The 22,532-nt window shown below is 34.5% G+C and overlaps 1 protein-coding gene and 1 non-coding gene across 2 annotated transcripts; one reads left to right on the top strand and one right to left on the bottom strand.

The window, feature by feature from the left end:
• Nucleotides 1-10,579: 10,579 nt before the first annotated feature.
• On the bottom strand, nucleotides 10,580-14,746 carry LOC140036412 (uncharacterized). Its single transcript, XM_072077807.1, has 5 exons — nucleotides 14,375-14,746; nucleotides 13,174-14,260; nucleotides 11,843-11,997; nucleotides 11,624-11,658; nucleotides 10,580-11,225 (listed from the first exon to the last, which is right to left on the bottom strand). Exons 1-5 carry the CDS (start codon nucleotides 14,744-14,746, stop codon nucleotides 10,580-10,582), a joined length of 2,295 nt encoding a protein of 764 aa, XP_071933908.1.
• Nucleotides 14,747-15,287: 541 nt separating this feature from the next.
• Nucleotides 15,288-15,394, top strand: LOC140037437 (small nucleolar RNA R71). The gene has a single exon (XR_011841340.1). It is a non-coding gene; the product is annotated as a small nucleolar RNA R71 (small nucleolar RNA).
• The last annotated feature ends 7,138 nt before the right edge of the window (nucleotides 15,395-22,532 follow it).

The following is a 22,532-nucleotide window of genomic DNA, read 5'->3' as shown; positions in this document are numbered from 1 at the left end:
TGGAGGCTTATCAGGGCTTGCATCAATTAAAATGTTAATGCAGGCTTTAGAAACCATGGATAACAAACTAATGATTTAGTTCGTCCATTGATTAGAAGTGGCAAAACAAATGTAAAGACCATTCTAAAAACCAACAAATCATGCAGAGAAGTTATTAACTTTATTCCCAATATTCAAGGTCCTGGTCCTGTCGGCAGTTAACGACACGCTTCAGTAGGCATTTAAAATGATCACAAGAAAGCTACAGATGTCTAAAATCTAAACAGGATGAATAACTTACCATCTATTGGATTCTAGTCAAAGTCTGAATCAAGCAAATTCTTCCATAAAAGTTGAGCATCTAATCATGGGACGACTAATGTACTTTGCTATCAATTGACCAGTTTGAAGTTCCACAAAAGTGAACATAGATGTATGTAACTTACAGATGAATAGGCAGAGATGCAATAGTCGGGATGACGAAGCAAAGCTAATAGTCTCTGCAACCAAAATGGAAAGTATTAGATATATTCATTTAACTTAAAACAACACTGTTTGAGGGAAGTATGCAAAACATGCAGACTAAGCACTTGTGTGCAGATAGTCCATTGAAGAGTTTAAAATTAGGAGTGTTACTCTCTCATAACCATTTCATAATTGCCATAATTGCCCATTTTCATACTTAAAGGTGACTTTTCTAATCTAAACGAGCAAATGAACCATCTAATTTCTAAGTTCTTATATGAAATGCAAATATAAATGAAATTGTTTAAACACATACTGGATAGGGGCGTAATATAGGAAAAACAACAAACAAATGAGAAAAAATGAGTCTAAAAATATAAAAAAAAATATGTATGAAAATGGAATGAATAACATACAATACATGGATTTAATGTGCAAAAAGTTTAAGATTTTAGCATTGAACTAGCCTATTTTTACAAATCTTCACTAGCATTGGATTAGCAAATAAAGGAGGGAAGGTGTCACAACTAGGATTGTACTAGTGTGCTGGAGCTAAGCAGGCATTGTATACTAGAGCATGATATAAAAGGTATAAACATAGAAAGCACACTCAGTACGTAACAAATAAGCATGATATCTAGATGTCAATCCTTATGAAAGCATGCAAATATGTAAGCACATAGAAGCGCGCAAGACACACAAACCCTATCTATTACATTAGAGAATCTAATTACAATCTAAAAGGGAAATAATGAAAAATAAACCTATCTATTACATGTGAGGTCCTAACTACAATCTAACAAAGGGAGAACAAAAAAAAATTAAACCAACTATTTTATTTAATTAAATGAATACAACTTGATAAAATTAGAGTAAAATAAACAAGCATTTTAAAATTCAAATTACGACTAAGAAGGTAATGTAATAGCAAACTAAGATATTAAAACAACTTAGAGAATATGAACACATAATAGCACATAATTAAATGTAAAACTAAGAAGGGTACCTCCCTTTACAGTGTTGGTTCAAGGTTTTCTTATTTAGAACTCACAACACGAACGAAAGGAGTAAAGACACCACTATCATATCATAGTAATAAAAGACCCAAAACAAATTAAAGTTATTTAGTTACAATAGTCATACAAAAACACATAAAAATGCATAATTGAGGAATAAAATAATAATTAAAGAAATCAAACTATTCTAATTGAAAAATTATCACTCTAGTAGGGACCTAATTGTAAAATTATAGAGTTTTTGGGATCAAAATCATATTATTAAAAAGATTAGAAATCAAAATTTAATATAGATAAAGTTCATGGACAAAATGCAATTAAAAATGGATCTAGATGCAATAGAATCAAAGTTGTAGGCTCATAGTGAGGTTTCAAGAAATTGATATGGCAAATTGCAAATTCAGTTTGTGATTTTAAAACCCATTTCCAACCTTTTAGTGGAACAGCATAGTTTTGATTTTCTTTTAGTGGAACAACAATGCTGTGTAGTTTTACTAAGGCTCCGTTTGGAGTTGCGCTGCTTTTGATAAAATAGTACTTTTATGTGCTAAAAGTATTTTAAAAATATTTGGTGAATATCATCCCATAAAATTAGAGGTAGAGGTTTTGGTGTTAAAAGTACTTTCAGCAAAAGCTCAAATTTCGTAATTTTAGAGTAGTTTTTGTGATTTAAAAAATAAAACATCAAATTTAATTTTATCCTATATTATGAACCAAATAAATAGATAAACACTTTTAAAAAAATTTTAAATTATACATTATCCAATATAATAAGTACTTATTGAATTATGTTTCCAAACAATATATTTAAAAGCACTTAAATAATTAATAAGTATTTTTATTAAAAACTTTATAAGGACAGTATTTTTCAATAAGTTACGGTAACCCAAACGGCAGTAAAACTTGATTTTTTTTTTTTACCTTGTTCTTTTTCCGAGCGCTCCTGATGGGAGTCAAATACTACATTGCCCGAGGTTATTTGGATTTACATTTGGAGGCAGATTCGCTTACACTCGTTCGAATCGTTCAAGGGGCTTGTGTGTGTCCATGGGAATTGCAGAGGGAGCTGGACGAGTTGCTTGGGTTTCAACAACATTTTCACATGATCTCGCACCGTTATAGGGAAGCGAATTTGCCGGCAGATTATCTGGCGAATGTCGGTGCCGATTCGGAGGTAGGACAGCTATTTGATAGATTCTCTGATCTGCCGCGGCTGGTCAAGGGGGGTGTTCGCATGGATAAGGTGGGTTTCCCATCGTTTCGTAGAAGGGTGGTTGGATATGGGTGATATAGTGTACGCATGTTTTCCCAATTAATAAAAGTCTCTTTTAATTAAAAAAAAAAACTCTTCTTCTTTCTTATTTCCTTGGAGCTTCAAAACCGTAGCCATGGTAGAAATGAGCAGCGGCAACGGTAGTGCCGCCAGCCTTTGCCGCCAGCAACCAACACCGGTCATCACCTTCCGGTGATGGATTTACCCCGAACTTTCCCCTTTCACTGAGTCTTTCGTATAGATTCCATTTTTGCCCTCGGTTTTTAGAGAAATTGGGTGAAAAGTAGCAAAAATGACTATTTACAGTCGGATCTCTATTTCATAAACTCATTCAAAACAAGCATATACTTCACCAAACTTATACCAAAATGCTCCTCATGAGATGTATAACATAAATAAGCCCAGAGAATCAGCCATACAACGTCAAAAATAACAATTTGAAACCTTACAAAACCCATTTCATGATCTAGAACTTAAAGATAAAATGAAGGGACCTTGGCAATGGCTTTAGCTTTTCCATGATAATGGCAGTGCTTCTCTCAAACTCTAGAAACTTTGGAGGAACCCAACACCATCATCCTGACTTTTTTTTTTATTTCAAGTGTTTACTTGTGCGTGCAATTGTGTGTTTCTGGTGTGTAGTGTGTGCGGAATTGACAAAGTTTCGAGGGAAAGGGGTGGAGTGAAATGTGCGCAATTGTATGTGTAGTGTGTGAACTAGTGTGTGCTGTTAGGGAAGGAGAGGCCAAGAGAGAGTTGGAGAGAGGAAAAGAGAGTGCTGTTAGGGTCCGTTTGTTTCGGGTGAAAATATTTTCCAGGAAAATATTTTCCTAATTTCCCGTGTTTGGTTGCACAAAAGTTACTGAAAACATTTTCCTATGTAAAATATTTTCACTCATCTTATGGAAAACAACTTCCCTTCCAAACTTACTGAAGTTGTTTTCCGAAATGCATGCATCCCGTCTGTAGTATGTTCCAAACTTACTGAAAACATCTTGTAGTATGTTCTTTTTTTTTAAGTGTAAACAGGAGGATTCGAACCCAACACCTCTTCCTTACACTCCTTCCCCCGTATAACCCAACCCAACCCAACCCTCCCCCTAGTATATTCAAAATAAAAAAAAAACCTCATCCTGCTCATCCTATGCTAGTAATTAATTATGTATAATAGGGACATTCTTTTCTAGAGAAACTTTCAGCAGTGAGAGTATGTCACAATAAGCATTGCATGTGATTGATATTTGACACTAAATGGCTAGCAATTTGTTTATTGCTTAAGGAGATATTTTTTATTCATATATACATTTCTCCAAGATTTTTTAAAGTTAAACAATGAGATAAATTTTCTTATTTTGCATGGGAAGAAGTATGTAGTTATAATGTGTAGAAAGTAAAGATAGAGATAAAAGTGAAAATATTTCAAAAGTTAAACAAACACCAGAAAAATGAAGTAAGAAAATATTTTCAATAAGCTAACCAAACACCTGAAAATGATCAAAGGGAAATGATTTTCATGGAAAATTACTTCCACGGAAAATATTTTCCCAAGGAAAACATTTTACTTCCAACCAAACAGACCCTTAATGGAGCTAGTTTGTGTTCTTGGTGTCGGTGTGTATGTGTGCATGTTTGGTGTGCTGAGAGAGAGGGAGGGAGGGAGGGCGTGGAGTGTGTTAATTGTGTCGGTGAGTGATAAATTAGAGAGAGAGCCTCGGCGAAATGCCAAAATGTACCACGTTCATGCAAAAGGGACCACAGGAAGGAACGGGGTTGCAGGTGTAACCGTTCCTAGCAGTTTTGTGTATTTTACATATCGCGTAATTTTGTTTTTATACAACGTAACTTTGTTTGTACAACGTGTAACTTTAAAATAAATTTTTGTGACCCCCACACACGGTATTAAAAACAAGGTACAAGAAATGATTTGGACCATACAATTTTTTTGAACCAAATCCTGACCGTGCACTGTTCAAGGATAGTTCTTCTGATGACCGTTCCTACCCCGTCTCCATAAAAAAGAGGGATCAACAAATCAAAAAGAGGGATCAGGTAGAGTTAATGCAGAAGGACGGAGAAGAAGGACGAGGACGGAGCCTGTGCGGTTGGGGCCCTGTTAACACTTCAACGCCATTATAATTTCCTATTTGACGGGTTTTTACTTTAAGTGCAAGTTTAATTCCGAATTTACACCCGTTGGACTGCAAGTATACAGGTCGCAATTGTAGTACGAGATGTGTATCGGGTCGATCCCACGAGGAGCAATTTAAAACAATTATTAGATACTAATTTACTCTATTATTTAATTCCATTATTTTTACCATTTCTCCATGAATAAAAATAACTATAAACCTGCTATTGGTGATCAAGCAACAACAAGTAATCCAACATACACAAGTAGATAAGTTAATACAAGACATAACAAGAATGAATAACAATCACTTCATATCATTTGGCCATAAGTTTCATCTACTCCCTAGATAAAGAAAATTAGCTACTCATGAATGATAAAACACTCATAACTTCATTAATGTAAATCATCATGAATTACAAATACAAACAGAGTAAAGAAAGTCTTAGCCAAGATATGGTGAAGCCTTCCAAAAATCTCCTTTGTCTTGAACTTAGATGATTACAAGATGAAATCCCAATTGCCCCTTGCAAGTCCTAGGTAGAGAGAATATGTTTTTCTGTAAGAAGCTAAGCTACGAATGGATCCCAGACCTCTCCCCATATTTCTGCATAAAAGGTGGTAGAAATTCCATTCCTCTCACTTCATAATTTCCTCCACTCAGATTTTGTAAAAAGAAGTCAAAGATATGATGTTTCCTTTTGTCCACACTCATTTGGTCTTCTCTTTTATTGCAGAAGCATGTGCACCGAATTCCCTTGCATCTTATAGCTGGAAAGTGGTATGAACACAAGAGAATTGACTGAGTCAAATTGCAGAATTTCGGCTATAAAACGCGCCTACACAAAACGCGGCATAACTCGCGTTTTGTCTACTCGCGTTTTCACTCTGGCCTTATTTCAACTGCAATTTTCTCCATGATGAAGGCCGAACTAGCTTTTGTACAAAACACAAAAGTTGTAGCCCTTTGAGTTAGCTTTCCAATGCTTCAAGAATCATCCAAATCGGAGCTTTGTACCCTGAGATATGATCGAAATACTGTCACCTGTTCAAACCTCTGTTTTAACTTCCGACCACAGAATGCAGCTTCTGTATTCCAACGTTTTGCCCATGAAGATGGCAGAAATGGATTTCGATGTCTTCATACGAATTGTAGGTCTCTTTCTTAGCTTTAAAATGGTATAAAGATCACCTCAATCCGATAAGTGTAGCTCCAGATATGGTCAAAATACTGAAGAGTGTCAAAACTGACTTGAAGTGCAATTCTTCATTTGAACGTTTTTCACTTCATTTTTCTTTTCACCACTTAATTTCATCACCAAATCTCTATTTTTCACCTCATTTGCCATCCTTTGGTGATTGAGTCATCATTCCTGCATAAAAATGAAGGTTTTACCATTAAAATCACTAAAAATGCAATATTATCCACTTTTACCAAAAATATATAATTTTACCAAAAACCTCTTTATTTTATTTATAAAACTAAATAATCAACTCAAAATTAACTAATAAAATGCACTTAAAAATACGTAAAATAAACTCTTATCAAATACCCCCACACTTGAATCATTGCTTGTCCTCAAGCAATATAAAATTCTAACCATCAATGATCCAAAAAAATTGAAAATAAACATATGTAGTATTTCAACTCCATTTCCTTGAATCAAGGTAAATAACTCTTATGTGATCTTTCCATTAAGTTCAAGTACTCATAATATCAAGCAAAGAAGAGCCAAGTATACCATAATTTTACCAATTCAACTCAACTTCTTATTTTTATCCAATTTCGCAAGCAAGCAACTCCTATAGTCAATAAAAATGCTAACTAATCTCATGATCAACTTCTTATTTTTCTTAAAGAGGGATTTAATTAATTTTTTTTATTTATTTATTTATTTATTATTTATTTTTTTATATATTTTAAGGGTTAAATATTACTTAAGTTGTGAAAAATGCCTTTTGACGCGAAGATCAACATTTTTAGATGCAGATCCCCGGTTACTCAACATTTCACATACTCAAGTTGCTTTGCATACTCTTAATTCAAGTACCTTTTTACGCGAATGTCGACATTTGTAGATGCCAACCCCCGGTTACTCGGTATGAGAATCATTGGAGTCGAACAACCCTTTTTTTTTTTCAATATATATATATATAATAAAATTCCCTCTAAGAGTAATCATGAGAAGAGTATGACACTTATTAACCATATTAATTTCTTATCTTATAAAATTAGATAAAAAGAAGAATTTTCATCAAATATACAAAATGTAGGCATAATTTTCTCCATTTTACTAGATATACTTTCCTATAGATGTAAAAATTATAATCACATAAAAATCATTTCCAAATTTCATGAGAAAAGAAGTATCAAAACCGCATATATTTATTTTAAAAGGATAAGTGACAACATTTTATTTATTTATTATAGTTAATAACATATATGTGTATAAGGTTTTGGAAAAATTTTGACAGAATCTCCCCTTAAAAGTGGACTAAAACTCCCTGCCAGCAACCACAAGAAACACCATTTAAGCACAAGAATTATATCAAACACAACTAAAACCACAAGTATCACACATATTTCTCCCCCCACACTTAAATTACACATTGTCCTCAATGTGTAGGAAAGAAATGAAACAAAAGAAGAAAAGAAAAGAAAGAAGTACTCCCCAAGTCAATGGCTGAGATCCTTATCAGCCACTAATCACGAACCACTGTCAAAATACAAGTACCTACCACATAGAAAACAGAAAAATAAAATGAAGTTAAACATCTTAAGTTCCACAAGTTAAGATAATTAGGCAAGCAAGTTCATCAACTAAAGATAGCTTCTGCAGTGTGCCAAGTCAGTCATCCCCCTCAGCATCATCGTCATCCTGTGCATCACGATTGGGCGGTGGATGAATGCCCAAATGATCTTCAATTCGGCTTAGACGATTCCTAACGTCAGCGAACTGGAATGCAAAGTCCTCCATATGATCAAAAAGTCGCTGCCAATTAGTTTGTGGTGGAGGAGGAGGTGGTGCTGCAGTAGAAGGTCCAGCTTCATCCCGACCATGTCTAGCCTTTTGTCTCCGCTCCTGAACAGGGCGTGGAATGTCTCCCGTGCCAATACCAAGGCGGCGAAGAGTAGTGATAGTCATCTCAGCACGTGGTGGAACATACTCCCGCCGCATGCCTTCCAAGGGAACCTCAAAACGGGGAAAGATTAAAGTCAGTAGACGAGGAAATGATAGTTTGAAGGAAGTTGTCTTACGCCTCGCCGTAGACCTAATGTGGCTGATGATGATGTTAGGCAATGAAATCCGAGCATATGGAGATGTCCGGTTATGGAACATGTAATCCAAGAAGTAGATATCGCTCTTGCGGACCTCCGTGTGCCCCGTCTTCTTTGGGATGACATTGTGAGCCATCATGTAAATGATAAGACGATGACGAGGTTCGAATACATTCGCCAATATAGTCTCCTTTCTGGTAGAGCGAAAAGGTTGGTACTCGAGACCAAACCTAGCCATGGCCAATGAGGGATCCCACCTCCTATTCGGGGGAACAAACTCCTTCTTCAAGTCTACTGGACGTCCGTCATCCATACACCCCAAAATAGCAGCCAAATCTTGCCGTGACAAGGTGATTCGTCTTCCACGCACCCAGGACTCAACTATTTCTCCACTATGGCGCGCCTTACTTTCAATGTTGGCGTAAAACTCGCGCACCAAGTCTGGGTAGTAATGGTTTGGAAGGGTGAGAATAGGAGCCCATCCTAGCTGAGCAAAAGCCTCTGAGATGTTGTACATCATCTCAACTGTTGGATTCACATGCATCTCAAACAGGAACTCCAAATTAGCACGCTCCTCATGCCATTCTTGATTCCTGCGAGTATTGAACCTAGCACTGTCAAAAATCGATCTACCCGCTTCACGGGAGGTGCCCTCACCAGGTCGACGGTTAACTGGTGGAGGAGAAGGTGAATTCTCCTCTTCAGTCACCTCCATCTCTTCATTAACCTCCCTCTCCTCACTACTAGAGGATGAAAGTACCGCTCTTCTTCCCCTTGGCATAGTACCTAAAAAATATTTCAATTATCCACATGTACTACAACTCATTATTTGGCAACAAAAGTTCAGCATTAATCCAAATAACCTCAAATACAATTGCTCAAGTTCTAATCATTCAATGATCGTACAAGACATATTTTATGCCTAAAGTTGCCCAAAATCACCAAATTACACAAGATATGTATCAATTATAATTTAATTAGTGAAAATAGGAACAATTATGATTATAACTATTTAGAATTAACAATAATAATATGCTTTTAGCTATAATCATGTTTAGGCAAAAATTAAACTAATTAACTCCCCAAATCAACCAAATTACTCACTATACACAATGCACATGCTTAAACATCATCAACTAACCATTTTTAACCATAATTTAACATCACCAATGGCTCGAAAACATCCTAGTTCCTTTTTCCAATTTCATCTAAATATAGCAATTGTGAATTTTAAAGTACTTGAAAACCAATAAATTGCTACATTTAAACATTTAAACATGCTTAAACAATCATAATAATCATGAATAAAATCAAAAATAGCCATGAACCTCATCAAATTTTCGAAATTAAAAGATGTCAGATAGCTCAGGATAAAAAATATGAACTTCTAAAATCAAAAGATTTGATGAAGAAACTTACCTCAATCACATAGAAGGATGTTTGGTGATGCTAAAAATGCAAAAAGCCCTATGAAACAACCTCCAATTGACCTCCAATTGAAGAAATTAGAGTTTAAGAACCCTAACCTTCAATCCCTCAAAAACCTGATTTTAGGTGTTTTTCTTGGATTTTAATCGGTTAAAAAGGTTGTATGAAGCTCAAAAGGTGTTGGGGTGATGATTTCTAGCAAGATTATGGAGTATAAATGAAAATTTGTGAGTTGGGTAGAAGGAAGAGGGAAAAACGCGGCTGGAAAAATTGGAGAAGTGAAGAAGAAAGGCTGAAATCGCGTTTCTGAAGGCTATATTCAGACACATAAAACGCGACTAAAAACGCGCCTTCAACTCGCGTTTTTGAAGTCGCGTTTCCTGCACAAATCTTGCAGGAATGAAAACGCGACTGTGTTGGAAAACGCGACTTTGAGTCGCGTTTCTGAAGTCGCGTTTTTGAGTCTTGATCCAGGCTTGAAAACGCGACTTCCATTAAAACGCGACTTTAGGTCGCGTTTTGAAGGCGCGTTTTCTGTTCTGCAGGTGCAGAATTGAAAACGCGATTCCGAGAAACGCGACTTTTAGTCGCGTTTTCTTTGAAAACGCGTTTTCTGCTTCGATTTTTAGCAGAATTTCAACTTTTGAAAAATTACAAAAGGTACCCCAATGACTCAAAATGCATCATAGATCATTTGTTTGCCAATTTTAATGGCTGGAACAAATGTAAAACATTAAAAACATGCATTTTACCCCTTTATAATGAATCAAAAACACCTTTAACGCAAATCGAGGGGTTGAGTTGTTTGATCAAAGTTCGCCTTTTTTGTACTCAATTGGTCATCCTTGCCTTCAATTGCCAACCCTACATTACAAAAACAACAATTTAGCTAAAACATTGATTCAAACCACAAAATCACACCAAGTTAACAAATATAACCTAAATATTGGGTTGCCTCCCAATTAGCGCTTTTGTTTATAGTCGTTGGCTCGACTCACACATTCAGTTTCTTAAATTGAAGAAGAGTCGCCCAAAAGACATATGAGTCCTTTGGGTACGATTTCACCTGCCAAGTAAGGTTTCAATCGTTGTCCATTGACCTTAAACCTTTCATTTCTTGAATTTGCCACTTCAACCGCTCCATAGGGAAATACTTGAGTGACTTCAAATGGTCCAGACCACCTTGACTTCAATTTTCCTGGAAATAACCTCAGGCGTGAATTGAATAAAAGCACTTTTTGCCCTACCTGAAATTGTTTAGGAATAATGTGCTTGTCATGCCAATATTTGATCTTTTCTTTGTAAATTTTGGCATTTTCATATGCATGTAACCGGTGTTCCTCCAATTCACTCAGCTCAAGTAATCTCCTTCCACCTGCAAGATTAAAATCTATATTAATTGCTTTAATAGCCCAATAAGCTTTATGTTCAATCTCTACAGGTAAGTGACAAGCTTTTCCATAGACTAAACGATACGGCGACATCCCTAAGGGAGTCTTAAATGCCGTTCGGTAAGCCCATAGTGTGTCATCTAGCTTTGTAGCCCAATCCTTGCGTGATTTATTCACAGTTTTCTCCAAAATGAGCTTTATCTCACGATTAGCTAGCTCCGCTTGTCCATTGGCTTGAGGATGGTACGGGAGTGATGTCTTGTGCCTACAACCATATTTAAACAATAAGGAATCCAGTTGTTTGTTACAAAAATGTTTTCCTTCATCACTTATTATGGCCTTAGGTATGCCAAATCTACAAAAAATGTTCTTTTTAAGGAATCGGAGTACAACCTTAGAGTCATTAGTAGGTGAAGCGATTGCTTCTACCCATTTAGAAACATAATCCACTGCTACTAAGATGTACTTATTATTAAAAGAGCTTGGAAATGGTCCCATAAAGTCTATACCCCATATATCAAATAATTCAACTTCTAAGAAGGTAGTTAGGGGCATTTCATTCTTTCGAGATATATTTCCAGTTCTTTGGCATGCATCACAACTTTTAACATATTCCCGAACATCTCGATACATAGTTGGCCAATAAAACCCTGATTGCCATACCTTTGCCACAGTTTTTGAGGTGCTAAAATGTCCACCTGTTTCAAGGTTATGACAATGATATAAAATATTATGTACCTCGTTTTCGGGAATACATCTACGTACCATACCATCGGCACAATGTTTATACAGCAATGGTTCCTCCCAAAAGTAACTTTTGACATCATGTAAGAATTTCTTCTTTTGATGGTAATTAATTCCCTTTGGAATCTCTCCACTTACCAAAAAATTAGCAATATCAGCATACCATGGAGAATTGATAATTGCTAGGACAAACTCATCCGGGAAATTCTCTTGAATAGGAACTTGATCCTTGACTGGAATATATTCTAGGCGTGATAGATGATCCGCTACTAGATTCTCTGTTCCCTTTTTGTCTTTTATTTCCACATCAAATTCCTGCAATAAAAGAATCCACCGAATTAGTCTTGGTTTTGCATCTTTTTTATGTAACAAATATTTAAGAGCCGCATGGTCCGTATATATAATAACTTTAGATCCTACTAGATAAGATCTAAATTTATCCAAAGCAAATATCACTGCCAATAGCTCTTTTTCTGTGGTTGCATAATTGAGTTGTGCTTCATTTAGCAACTTGCTAGCATAGTAAATGACGTGCAACCGTCCTTCTTTCTTTTGTCCCAAAACTGCTCCAACCGCATAATCACTTGCATCACACATCAATTCAAATGGTAGTGACCAATCAGGCGAAGTTATAATTGGGGCCGAAATCAATTCCTTCTTCAACCTTTCAAATGCAACCAAACAATTGTCATCAAATTGAAAAGGAGTATCTTTACATAATAAATCACATAATGGCTTTACTATTTTAGAAAAATCTTTAATAAAACGTCTATAAAAGCCAGCATGTCCTAAAAAACTCCTTATCCCCTTGACATTGCTTGGGGGTGGCAATTTTTCGATGACTTCTATTTTGGCTTGATCCACCTCAATTCCCTTGGAGGAAATCTTGTGTCCTAAAACAATTCCTTCTTTTACCATAAAATGACATTTCTCCCAATTCAGTACAAGATTTGTTTCCTCGCATCTCTGCAAAATCAATTCCAAATTATGAAGACACTGATCAAAAGATGAACCATACACAGAAAAATCATCCATAAATATCTCCATAATTTTCTCAATATAATCAGAAAAAATAGCCATCATGCATCGTTGAAAAGTTGCGGGAGCATTGCATAACCCAAATGGCATTCTTCTAAAGGCAAAAGTGCCATAAGGACATGTAAATGTGGTCTTCTCTTGATCCTCTGGAGCTATAGCTATTTGATTATATCCTGAAAAACCATCAAGAAAACAGTAAAATTCATATCCGGCTATTCGCTCCAATAATTGATCAAGAAATGGTAGGGGAAAATGATCTTTTCTTGTTACCGTATTTAACTTACGATAATCGATACACACTCTCCACCCTACCACAAGTCTAGATGGAATTAATTCATCATTTTTACCCACGATTGTAGTCATTCCACCTTTCTTTGGTACCACATGAATTGGACTAATCCAAACACTATCGGAGATAGGAAAAACTATACCTGCGTCAAGCCATTTAAGAATTTCATTTCTTACCACCTCTTTCATGTTTGGATTGAGTCTTCTTTGTGTTTCCACCACTGGTTTGCAACCGTTCTCCAATAAAATTCGATGCATGCATATAGAAGGACTTATACCTTTAATGTCTGAAATTGTCCATCCAATTGCCTTCTTACGCCTTCTTAGAACTCTTAACAACTTTGCACACTGTTCATCATCAAGGTCAGCACTAACAATTACAGGTAAAGTTTTATTTTCTCCAAGAAATTCATACCTTAGATGAGTCGGAAGTGGCTTGAGCTCTAACTTTGGAGGTTCAATTTCTGAAGGTTGTGAAAACCCTTTTCCTTGGCCAAGACTTTCATACAAATTACCCCTTTTATAAGGTGCTTGAAAATCCAAGTATTTGGCCAATTCTTCAATTTCTTCACAAACATCTTCTTGCTTACCTAAACTCATTAAACAATACTCAAGAGGATCTAAGTCAAAGTTGACTTGACTCATCTCTTGGGTTAGTTTATCAATTGTGCCAATAGAATAAGCATGATCGGTAAAAGAAGGGTATTTTTCCATTTCATTCAAATTAAATTCTACCTCTTCTTCACCTACTTGAAACTTAAGCTTGCCATTTTTTACATCAATAATAGTACCTGCAGTAGCTAGAAATGGTCTACCTAGAATAATTGGCATAGATATATCTTCTTCCATATCTAATACCACAAAATCCACTGGAATGATAAATTTTTGAACTTTTATCAATACATTCTCCAACACTCCCAATGGATATCTAATAGACCGATCCGCTAGTTGCAAAGTGATATTAGTGCGTTTAAGCTCATGCAAACCCAATTGTCTAGCCACCGTTAAAGGTATTAATGATACACTAGCACCAAGATCACACAATGCCTTAGAAAAATCAACGTTACCTATGGTGCAAGGTATAGAAAAACTCCCCGGATCCTTCAACTTCGGTGGTAGCTTATTTTGAATAATTGCACTACATTCCTCCGTTAATGCTATTGTTTCGCAGTCTTCCAACTTTCTTTTTCTAGTCATGATTTCCTTGAGAAATTTCGCATAAGATGGAATCTGCAAAATAGCATCGGCAAAAGGAATGTTAATGTGCAATTGTTTGAAAAGTTTAACAAATTTTTCAAAATCTTTATCAAACTTATTTTGCTTTAATCTTTGTGGAAATGGAACCGCAGGGGGTATTGGAATGGTAGTGGAAGATGATGGTTGCTTTTCTCTTGGATTCTCCCGACTATTTTCCTCCACAATCGCCTCTTGGTTCCTCTGCTTTTCTTCTTGTTTTTCATTCTCATCTTTCTCAACTTCCTTCACTGGAGGATCTTCTAATTGTCTACCACTACGAAGAGTAATGGCTTTCACATGCTCCTTAGGATTGACCTCTGTTTTGCTAGGTAATTCTCCTTGATTTCGATTATTCAAAGAACTAGCAATTTGACCAATTTGGACCTCTACATTCCTGTACATTGTAGTGAGTTGGTCCAACCTTCCTTCTACTCGCTCAAATCTGTCCGAGGTAACTTTTGCAAGCTTTTCCACTGCCATCTCCCAACCAGGTTTAGTTTCAGCTTGTTGTTGCCTTGATTGAAATCCCGGTGGATTGGTTGGCCTTGGTTGATTTCCTTGATCCTTCCATCCAAAGTTTGGATGATTTCTCCACCCCGGATTGTAAGTATTCGAGTAGGGGTTATTTTGAGCATTACGATTGTAATTATTGACGAATTGTACCTGTTCAGAATCAACACACTCATTACTATCATGTTCACCTCCACATATAGAACAACATGCTACATGTGCATTAGATGAACTTGGACCAACTCCACCTTGTCTACTTAGCAATTTCATCACATTATTCATTTGAGCACTCAACATATTGAGAGTGTCCATTTCGATCATACCTGCGTGACGTCTTGTATTACCTCTCTCATTGGCCCATTGGTAGTTATTTGCTGCCATTTCTTCTATCAAATTATGAGCCTCTTGGGGTGATTTACCCATTAAAGCTCCACCTGCAGCTGCATCGATCATAGTTTTAGTAGAAAAAACTAAACCATTATAGAAGGTTTGTATGATTAACCATTCCGGCAGTCCATGATGTGGACATTTCCGAAGCAAATCTCTAAACCTTTCCCATGCCTCATATAATGATTCTCCTTCCAATTGGCTAAAACTAGTGATATCCATTCTAAACTTAGCAGTCTTACCTGGTGGAAAATACTTATTTAAGAATGCTCTTGATAGTTCATCCCATCCAGTGAAAGTATTAGGAGCATGAGAGTGTAGCCAAAGTTTGGCCTTATCTCTCAATGAAAATGGGAACAATCTTAGCCTTATGGCATCATCACTAACTCCATTCATTTTAATTGTATCACAAATTTCCAAGAATGTAGCCAAGTGTGTATTAGGATCTTCTACTGCATTACCTCCAAATTGAGATTGTTGAACCATTTGGATAAGTGATGGTTTAATCTCAAAATTGTTAGCATTTACCGTAGGCCTTACTATGCTTGTTTGAGATCCTTGTGTTCCCGGTAGAGTATAATCTCGTAGAACTCGCCTATTTGGGTCATTTTCGGCCATCTCTTCCGCAAATGGTAGTTCTATCAAAATTTCCTCTATCGGTTGCCAAATCTCTTGTTCCTCTTGCTGTTGTGTGTGCCTCCTTTGTCTATGTAGTGTCCTCTCAATTTCTGGATTGAAAGGTGCGACTTCTCGAGACTCCCGGTGCATACACTACAAACAGAAATAAGGGATATTATGCAACTTCAATGGTAAAAAAAAAAACTGATTACAATACAAGATTAAATATAATCTAAAAAATAAAGCTGTCTAAATTAATAAAGATGATTAGGCTCTAATATTGCCGCTCCCCGGCAACGGCGCCAAAAACTTGACGGGTTTTTACTTTAAGTGCAAGTTTAATTCCGAATTTACACCCGTTGGACTGCAAGTATACAGGTCGCAATTGTAGTACAAGATGTGTATCGGGTCGATCCCACGAGGAGCAATTAAAACAATTATTAGATACTAATTTACTCTATTATTTAGACTTACAATTAATTTGAGCAGAAATTTCAGAATGTAATTCAACTACAAAAATTCTTAACTAGATAAATGCAATTTCACAAAAGGAATAGAATTCACTAAATATTAAGATCTAGGGATGTAGATTCCACTTATGATACAAAAGATCTAAAATGAATTAATTCAACACTTGTTACTGCTCTTGTTTAACCAAGGATTCATTTCCAGAAATACCAAAATCACATTCTCATGATAATAATGGGTTAAAACAGATTAGTTTTTCCTAATCTCTTGGTAAATACTAAATCTGTTCTTATTCACACATGAAATGCAGATTTCATCCACTTGAATGTATTTCTATTCTCATGAATATACTACTCAAGCTCTACTTATGTCATTCCATTATTTTTACCATTTCTCAATGAGTAAAAACAACTATAAACCTGCTATTGGTGATCAAGCAACAACAAGTAATCCAACATACACAAGTAGATGAGTTAATACAAGACATAACAAGAATGAATAACAATCAACTCATATCATTTGGCCATAAGCTTCATCTACTCCCTAGATAAAGGAAATTAGCTACTCATGAATGATAAAACACTCATAACTTCATTAATGTAAATCATCATGAATTACAAATACAAACAGAGTAAAGAAAGTCTTAGCCAAGATATGGTGAAGCCTTCCAAAAATCTCCTTTGTCTTGAACTTAGATGATTACAAGATGAAATCCCAATTGCCCCTTGCAAGTCCTAGGTAGAGAGAATATGATTTTCTGTAAGAAGCTAAGCTACGAATGGATCCCAGACCTCTCCCCATATTTCTGCATAAAAGGTGGTAGAAATTCCATTCCTCTCACTTCATAATTTCCTCCACTCAGATTTTGTAAAAAGAAGTCAAAGATATGATGTTTCCTTTTGTCCACACTCATTTGGTCTTCTCTTTTATTGCAGAAGCATGTGCACCGAATTCCCTTGCATCTTATAGCTGGAAAGTGGTATGAACACAAGAGAATTGACTGAGTCAAATTGCAGAATTTCGGCTATAAAACGCGCCTACACAAAACGCGGCATAACTCGCGTTTTGTCTACTCGCGTTTTCACTCTGGCCTTATTTCAACTGCAATTTTCTCCATGATGCAAGCCGAACTAGCTTTTGTGCAAAACACAAAAGTTGTAGCCCTTTGAGTTAGCTTTCCAATGCTTCAAGAATCATCCAAATCGGAGCTTTGTACCATGAGATATGATCGAAATACTGTCACCTGTTCAAACCTCTGTTTTAACTTCCGACCACAGAATGCAGCTTCTGTATTCCAACGTTTTGCCCATGAAGATGGCAGAAATGGATTTCGATGTCTTCATACGAATTGTAGGTCTATTTCTTAGCTTTAAAATGGTATAAAGATCACCTCAATCCGATAAGTGTAGCTCCAGATATGGTCAAAATACTGAAGAGTGTCAAAACTGACTTGAAGTGCAATTCTTCATTTGAACGTTTTTCACTTCATTTTTCTTTTCACCACTTAATTTCATCACCAAATCTCTATTTTTCACCTCATTTGCCATCCTTTGGTGATTGAGTCATCATTCCTGCATAAAAATGAAGGTTTTACCATTAAAATCACTAAAAATGCAATATTATCCACTTTTACCAAAAATATATAATTTTACCAAAAACCTCTTTATTTTATTTATAAAACTAAATAATCAACTCAAAATTAACTAATAAAATGCACTTAAAAATACGTAAAATAAACTCTTATCATGAATTACCTTGTGTTATTATTCAACACAAAATGGTCTCCTGCATTTTTTGCACGGGAATGAAACTAGTTCAACTGGAAGGAGAAAAGATGAAGCTCAAGGTCCCCACACGTCAGAGAGGGAGGCCGTTGCAATAACTTTCCGTGCCTTTTTATTGTTAAAAAAAAAAAAAAAAAGATGCTCCAATAATCCATCACACCCCGCTGGCACTCTTCATCCATGCAATGATGGAGCCAAGGGGGACAGAGGGGGGCCATGGTCCCCCCTAAGTTTTGAAAATTTTAATTCATAATATGTAAATATGTGTGTAAAATAAAATTGGCCCCCCCTAAATTTTTACAATTTTAGTTTATATTATGAGAGTTGAGATATATATATATATATATATATATATGAATTAGTCATCTTTGAATTAATTTTTTCCTTAAGAAAAAGTTATTTATTTTTTATTGTACTAATTATTTAACTTTCAAAATTTAAACATATAATTTGATGTTCCATAGTAAATTGACCCAATGTGATGTATTAGAATAAAAAGACCCAATTCATAATTGTTAATGGGCTAAAAAGACCCAATTCATAATTGTTAAAAGCAAGAACTAGTACGTCTAAGAATAGAACTTCAATATTTTGAGTTCGACATTCCAAATCATTATGAATTGCAAGAATTATCTGGTATTCATGAGTTATGTCAAGGCTTCGCGAAGACAAGAAAATCAGTGATATATCCTCTTATTGACAGATTTATTAGACTTGTTCTTACTCTTCCTATATCAACTGCAACTACAGAGCGGGCATTTTCAATTATGAAAATAATCAAGACAAAGCTTCGAAACAAGATGCAAGATAATTTCTTGAATGATTGTCTAACTGTGTATATAGAAAAGGAAGTTGTTGAAAAATTTAGCAGTGATTCAATCATAGATGAATTTAGTTTTATGAAAGAGCGTAGAGCTCAATTTACTTCTAAGAAAAAATATTGAAATTTCAAATTATGTTAACATAACTTTTATCTTTTTTCAATTGAAAATAGTTACATTTATATTACATGATTATATATATATATATATATATATATATATATATATATATATATATATGCATAGGTGACATATTGGAGAGCATCTTCTCATAATGTGCAAATTGGATGGTTTGTGATGTTATAAGATATTTAATCAAAAGTTATCTTTTTTGTTAATTTTTGTTATGACTATACCGCATATTTATGAATAGACATACCTTTATAATTAAATTTAATATTTGATATTTTTCATATATTTAAATAGAAGAAAATTATTTTGAACATAATATATTAAGATAATTTTATTAGGAAAAAATTTTGGCCCCCCCCAAAAAAAAAATCCTGGCTCCGTCATTTCATCCATGGCCACGGTACTATAACCTGATATTTACACTACAACCTGTCCGTGTTAATGTAGAAATGCGAATGGTATCTTCCAAGGGGAACTGGAAGGTTATAATCCTTCGACACGGTTTGGAAATTGAAGGGATCCTACCATGGCTCCATGAGCAAATACTACTACCATTTGCATTATAGTATTGCATAATAATAGTCTTTAACACTCCGAATTCTGCAGCCCGCACGAAACAATCCGAATTCTGCTGATAATAATGTTAGCATTTTAAATCAAGATTAAAAAATAGAAATTATCATCTTATTATTTAGTAGTATTTTAGTAAATTAAGGTTTTAGTAATTCTATTGGAACCAAATTACGGTAGTTTTATTATTTAAAAATTAATATTTTACTAGTAAATTTCTTATGATTGTAATACTTGTTTATCAAGTCATCTAGTTTATAAATAGAGAATTGTATTATTCTCGTAAGTTGAGAAGAGTGAAAGCTTGAGAGTCTTGTTTTTATGGTGTTATTAATATTATATAGCTGATTTATTCCTCTTCTCTCCCACATATATTTTTATGTGTATAATTTGCCTTCTCATAAATATTAATTTTATGAAATTTATCTCTTATAGTTTTACGAAACTAGTCCTGAACATTTTCACTGTTAGAGATTTGGAGCACAGGATTGCTTGGAAGAAGTCAACTGATTGAGTTAGATCACAAGATTGGTCATGGAATAACCGGTTGTTGAAAATTGGGTCATGAGATTGGTTTAAGAATTGTCAAATTAATTGTGATTGTGAAGATAGAGATTGGAGAAAAATACTGTCAATTGAATTGTGACTATTAAAATTACGAAAAGAGTTGTCAATAAATTGATATCAAATTGTGCGACGAAAACAGTCTATGAAGGTGCGTAGATTATTGAAATGAGAAAAATATTTAAAGTTAAAGAACCAATACAAAGTGATGTGACTAAATTTGTAAGAGAGATTATTGATCTTGATTACGGTGAACCTAATTCAATAGGCAGTTTGATTTAAGGGAGACAATGTTGATATATTAAATTAAGGCTAATAGATAGAAATTTTCATATTATTATTTAGCAGTGTTTTAGCCAAATTAATGTTTTAGTACTTTTATTGGAGTCAAGTTATGGTAGTTTTATTATTTAAGAATTAACATTTTATTAAAAAATTTCTTGTGACTGTAAAACTTGTTTACCAAGTCATCTAATCTATAAATAGATAGATTTATTATTATCATGAAAATAGTGAAAGTTTGAGAGCCTTGTTGCTCTTATGGTGTTATTGATATTATATGGTTGATTTATTTCTCTTTCTTTACATATATTTTTATGTGTGTAATTTGCCTTCTGATATACATTAGTTTTTTAAAAGTGATAAAAAATATATTAGTTTTATCTTTCAACCAACCGCAAAAAACACACACATCCAGAACTTAAGCCAAACCCACAGCCCAACCCAAAAGTCATGCTGACTTTCAGGCCACACTGAGGAACTTAAGTTCTACGCACACACACCACTCACAATCGATGTGGGATGGAAGGAAAGGGGGAGGGGAAACACCAAGACTATTGCCTGTTACAGCTCACCAACGGCTTTTATCCACTCCGCAATTCCTTTTCTCTCAACCAACCGCAAATAACACACACACCCAGAACTTAAGCCAAACCAACAGCCCAACCCAAAAGGCATGCTGACTTTCAGACCACACAAAGGTATCTTTTGATAGAATATTTTGGGTTCAGCAGTATTTAACACTTAAAATATTGCGATTGCCAACGTAGCGTACGGGATCGCAAATCAGAAACAGAGTCTTCCCACAAGAAGGAGCCGCAATCAATACAAGTTGGCAATAAGCATCCATAACAAAGAATTACAATTTTGGTCCTCAATATTTGGTTTCTTGCCAAATTGATTTCCAATATTTCGGCCAAAACAAATTTAATCCCCAAAATTTGTGATTTTAGGTAAATTAAAAGAACTAATGGAAATGGAATCATGACTAGCAGTTAACAACTTTAACTTTGCACTTTTAGTTCCTAATGCTTTGATTTTGAATCATTATATTTCTCTACTTTTTAAATAGTAATATTAAAAGTTTTAGTATGAATTGTGATGCAAATTAGAATGAAATGATATTAAATGAAATAATACCAAATTTGAGACTAACTATACACAAGAAAAGAAACATATGATACATTATCAGCATGAATAAATGAAATAAAGTTAAAAAAAGAAGTAGAAAAAAGAAGTTTAATTAGAATTCTTATTACCCATTTAATACTATTTCATTTTAATATGCATTTCAATTCACGCTAAAACCCTTAATATCATTATTTAAAAATTAAAGAAACACAATAATTTAAAATTAAAACAATGGGAACCAAAAAGTGCAAAGTAAAAGTTACAAATTAATGGTAATTTGATGTTGACCATTAGTTATCAATTCATTTCCATTAATTATCATAAATCTACCTAATATCACAAACTTTGGGGACTAGATTTATTTTGGCGGAAACATTAGGGACTAATTTGGCACACAGGTCAACATGAGGTGCCAAAATTGCAATTCTCCATACCCTTAGAATATAAAGGGTTAATCACAAAAACTCCCCTTAAGGATTAACCATTTTTACGCTTAACCCCTAACATTATTTTTCTCACTTTTTCCCCTGAACTATTAGTCAACTCTAACATTATGTAACGGAAATGTCAAAAAGACATGTATGCCCCTAGGGATTAATTCCAATAAATCTCCTTAAGGTATTGCCCATTTTTCACTTTATCCCTCTAATATTATTTTCCCTTAATTTGTCTGTTTATCTTTAAAACCACTTAAGACGGATAATGTTTAAAAATTTTCAGTATCCCTAACATAATAATGAAAATTATTGATATAACTCTTGTTAGATTTTATCTCCATAGTTACAAATTTTTAGATAGAGGAAAATATCCTGCTCATTTTATTTGATAAGAGGAAAAAACAAAATTATTTAGTGAAAAATAAACAATAAAAATATTATTAAAGTTCTATAGATTTGTTTGGATTGAAGATTATTTGGAATGTTTTTTAGAAATAATATTCTAATACTTTTTTGTGATTTGATATTTGTAAACTAAAAAGGTGGTTAAAAAAAAATAAAAAGA

This window comes from Coffea arabica, chromosome 2e (genome assembly GCF_036785885.1).
Source record: "Coffea arabica cultivar ET-39 chromosome 2e, Coffea Arabica ET-39 HiFi, whole genome shotgun sequence".
Classification (NCBI taxonomy): domain Eukaryota; kingdom Viridiplantae; phylum Streptophyta; class Magnoliopsida; order Gentianales; family Rubiaceae; genus Coffea; species Coffea arabica.
Note: the sequence above shows the minus strand (reverse complement) of the source record. Positions and strands in the feature narration are given on the sequence as shown.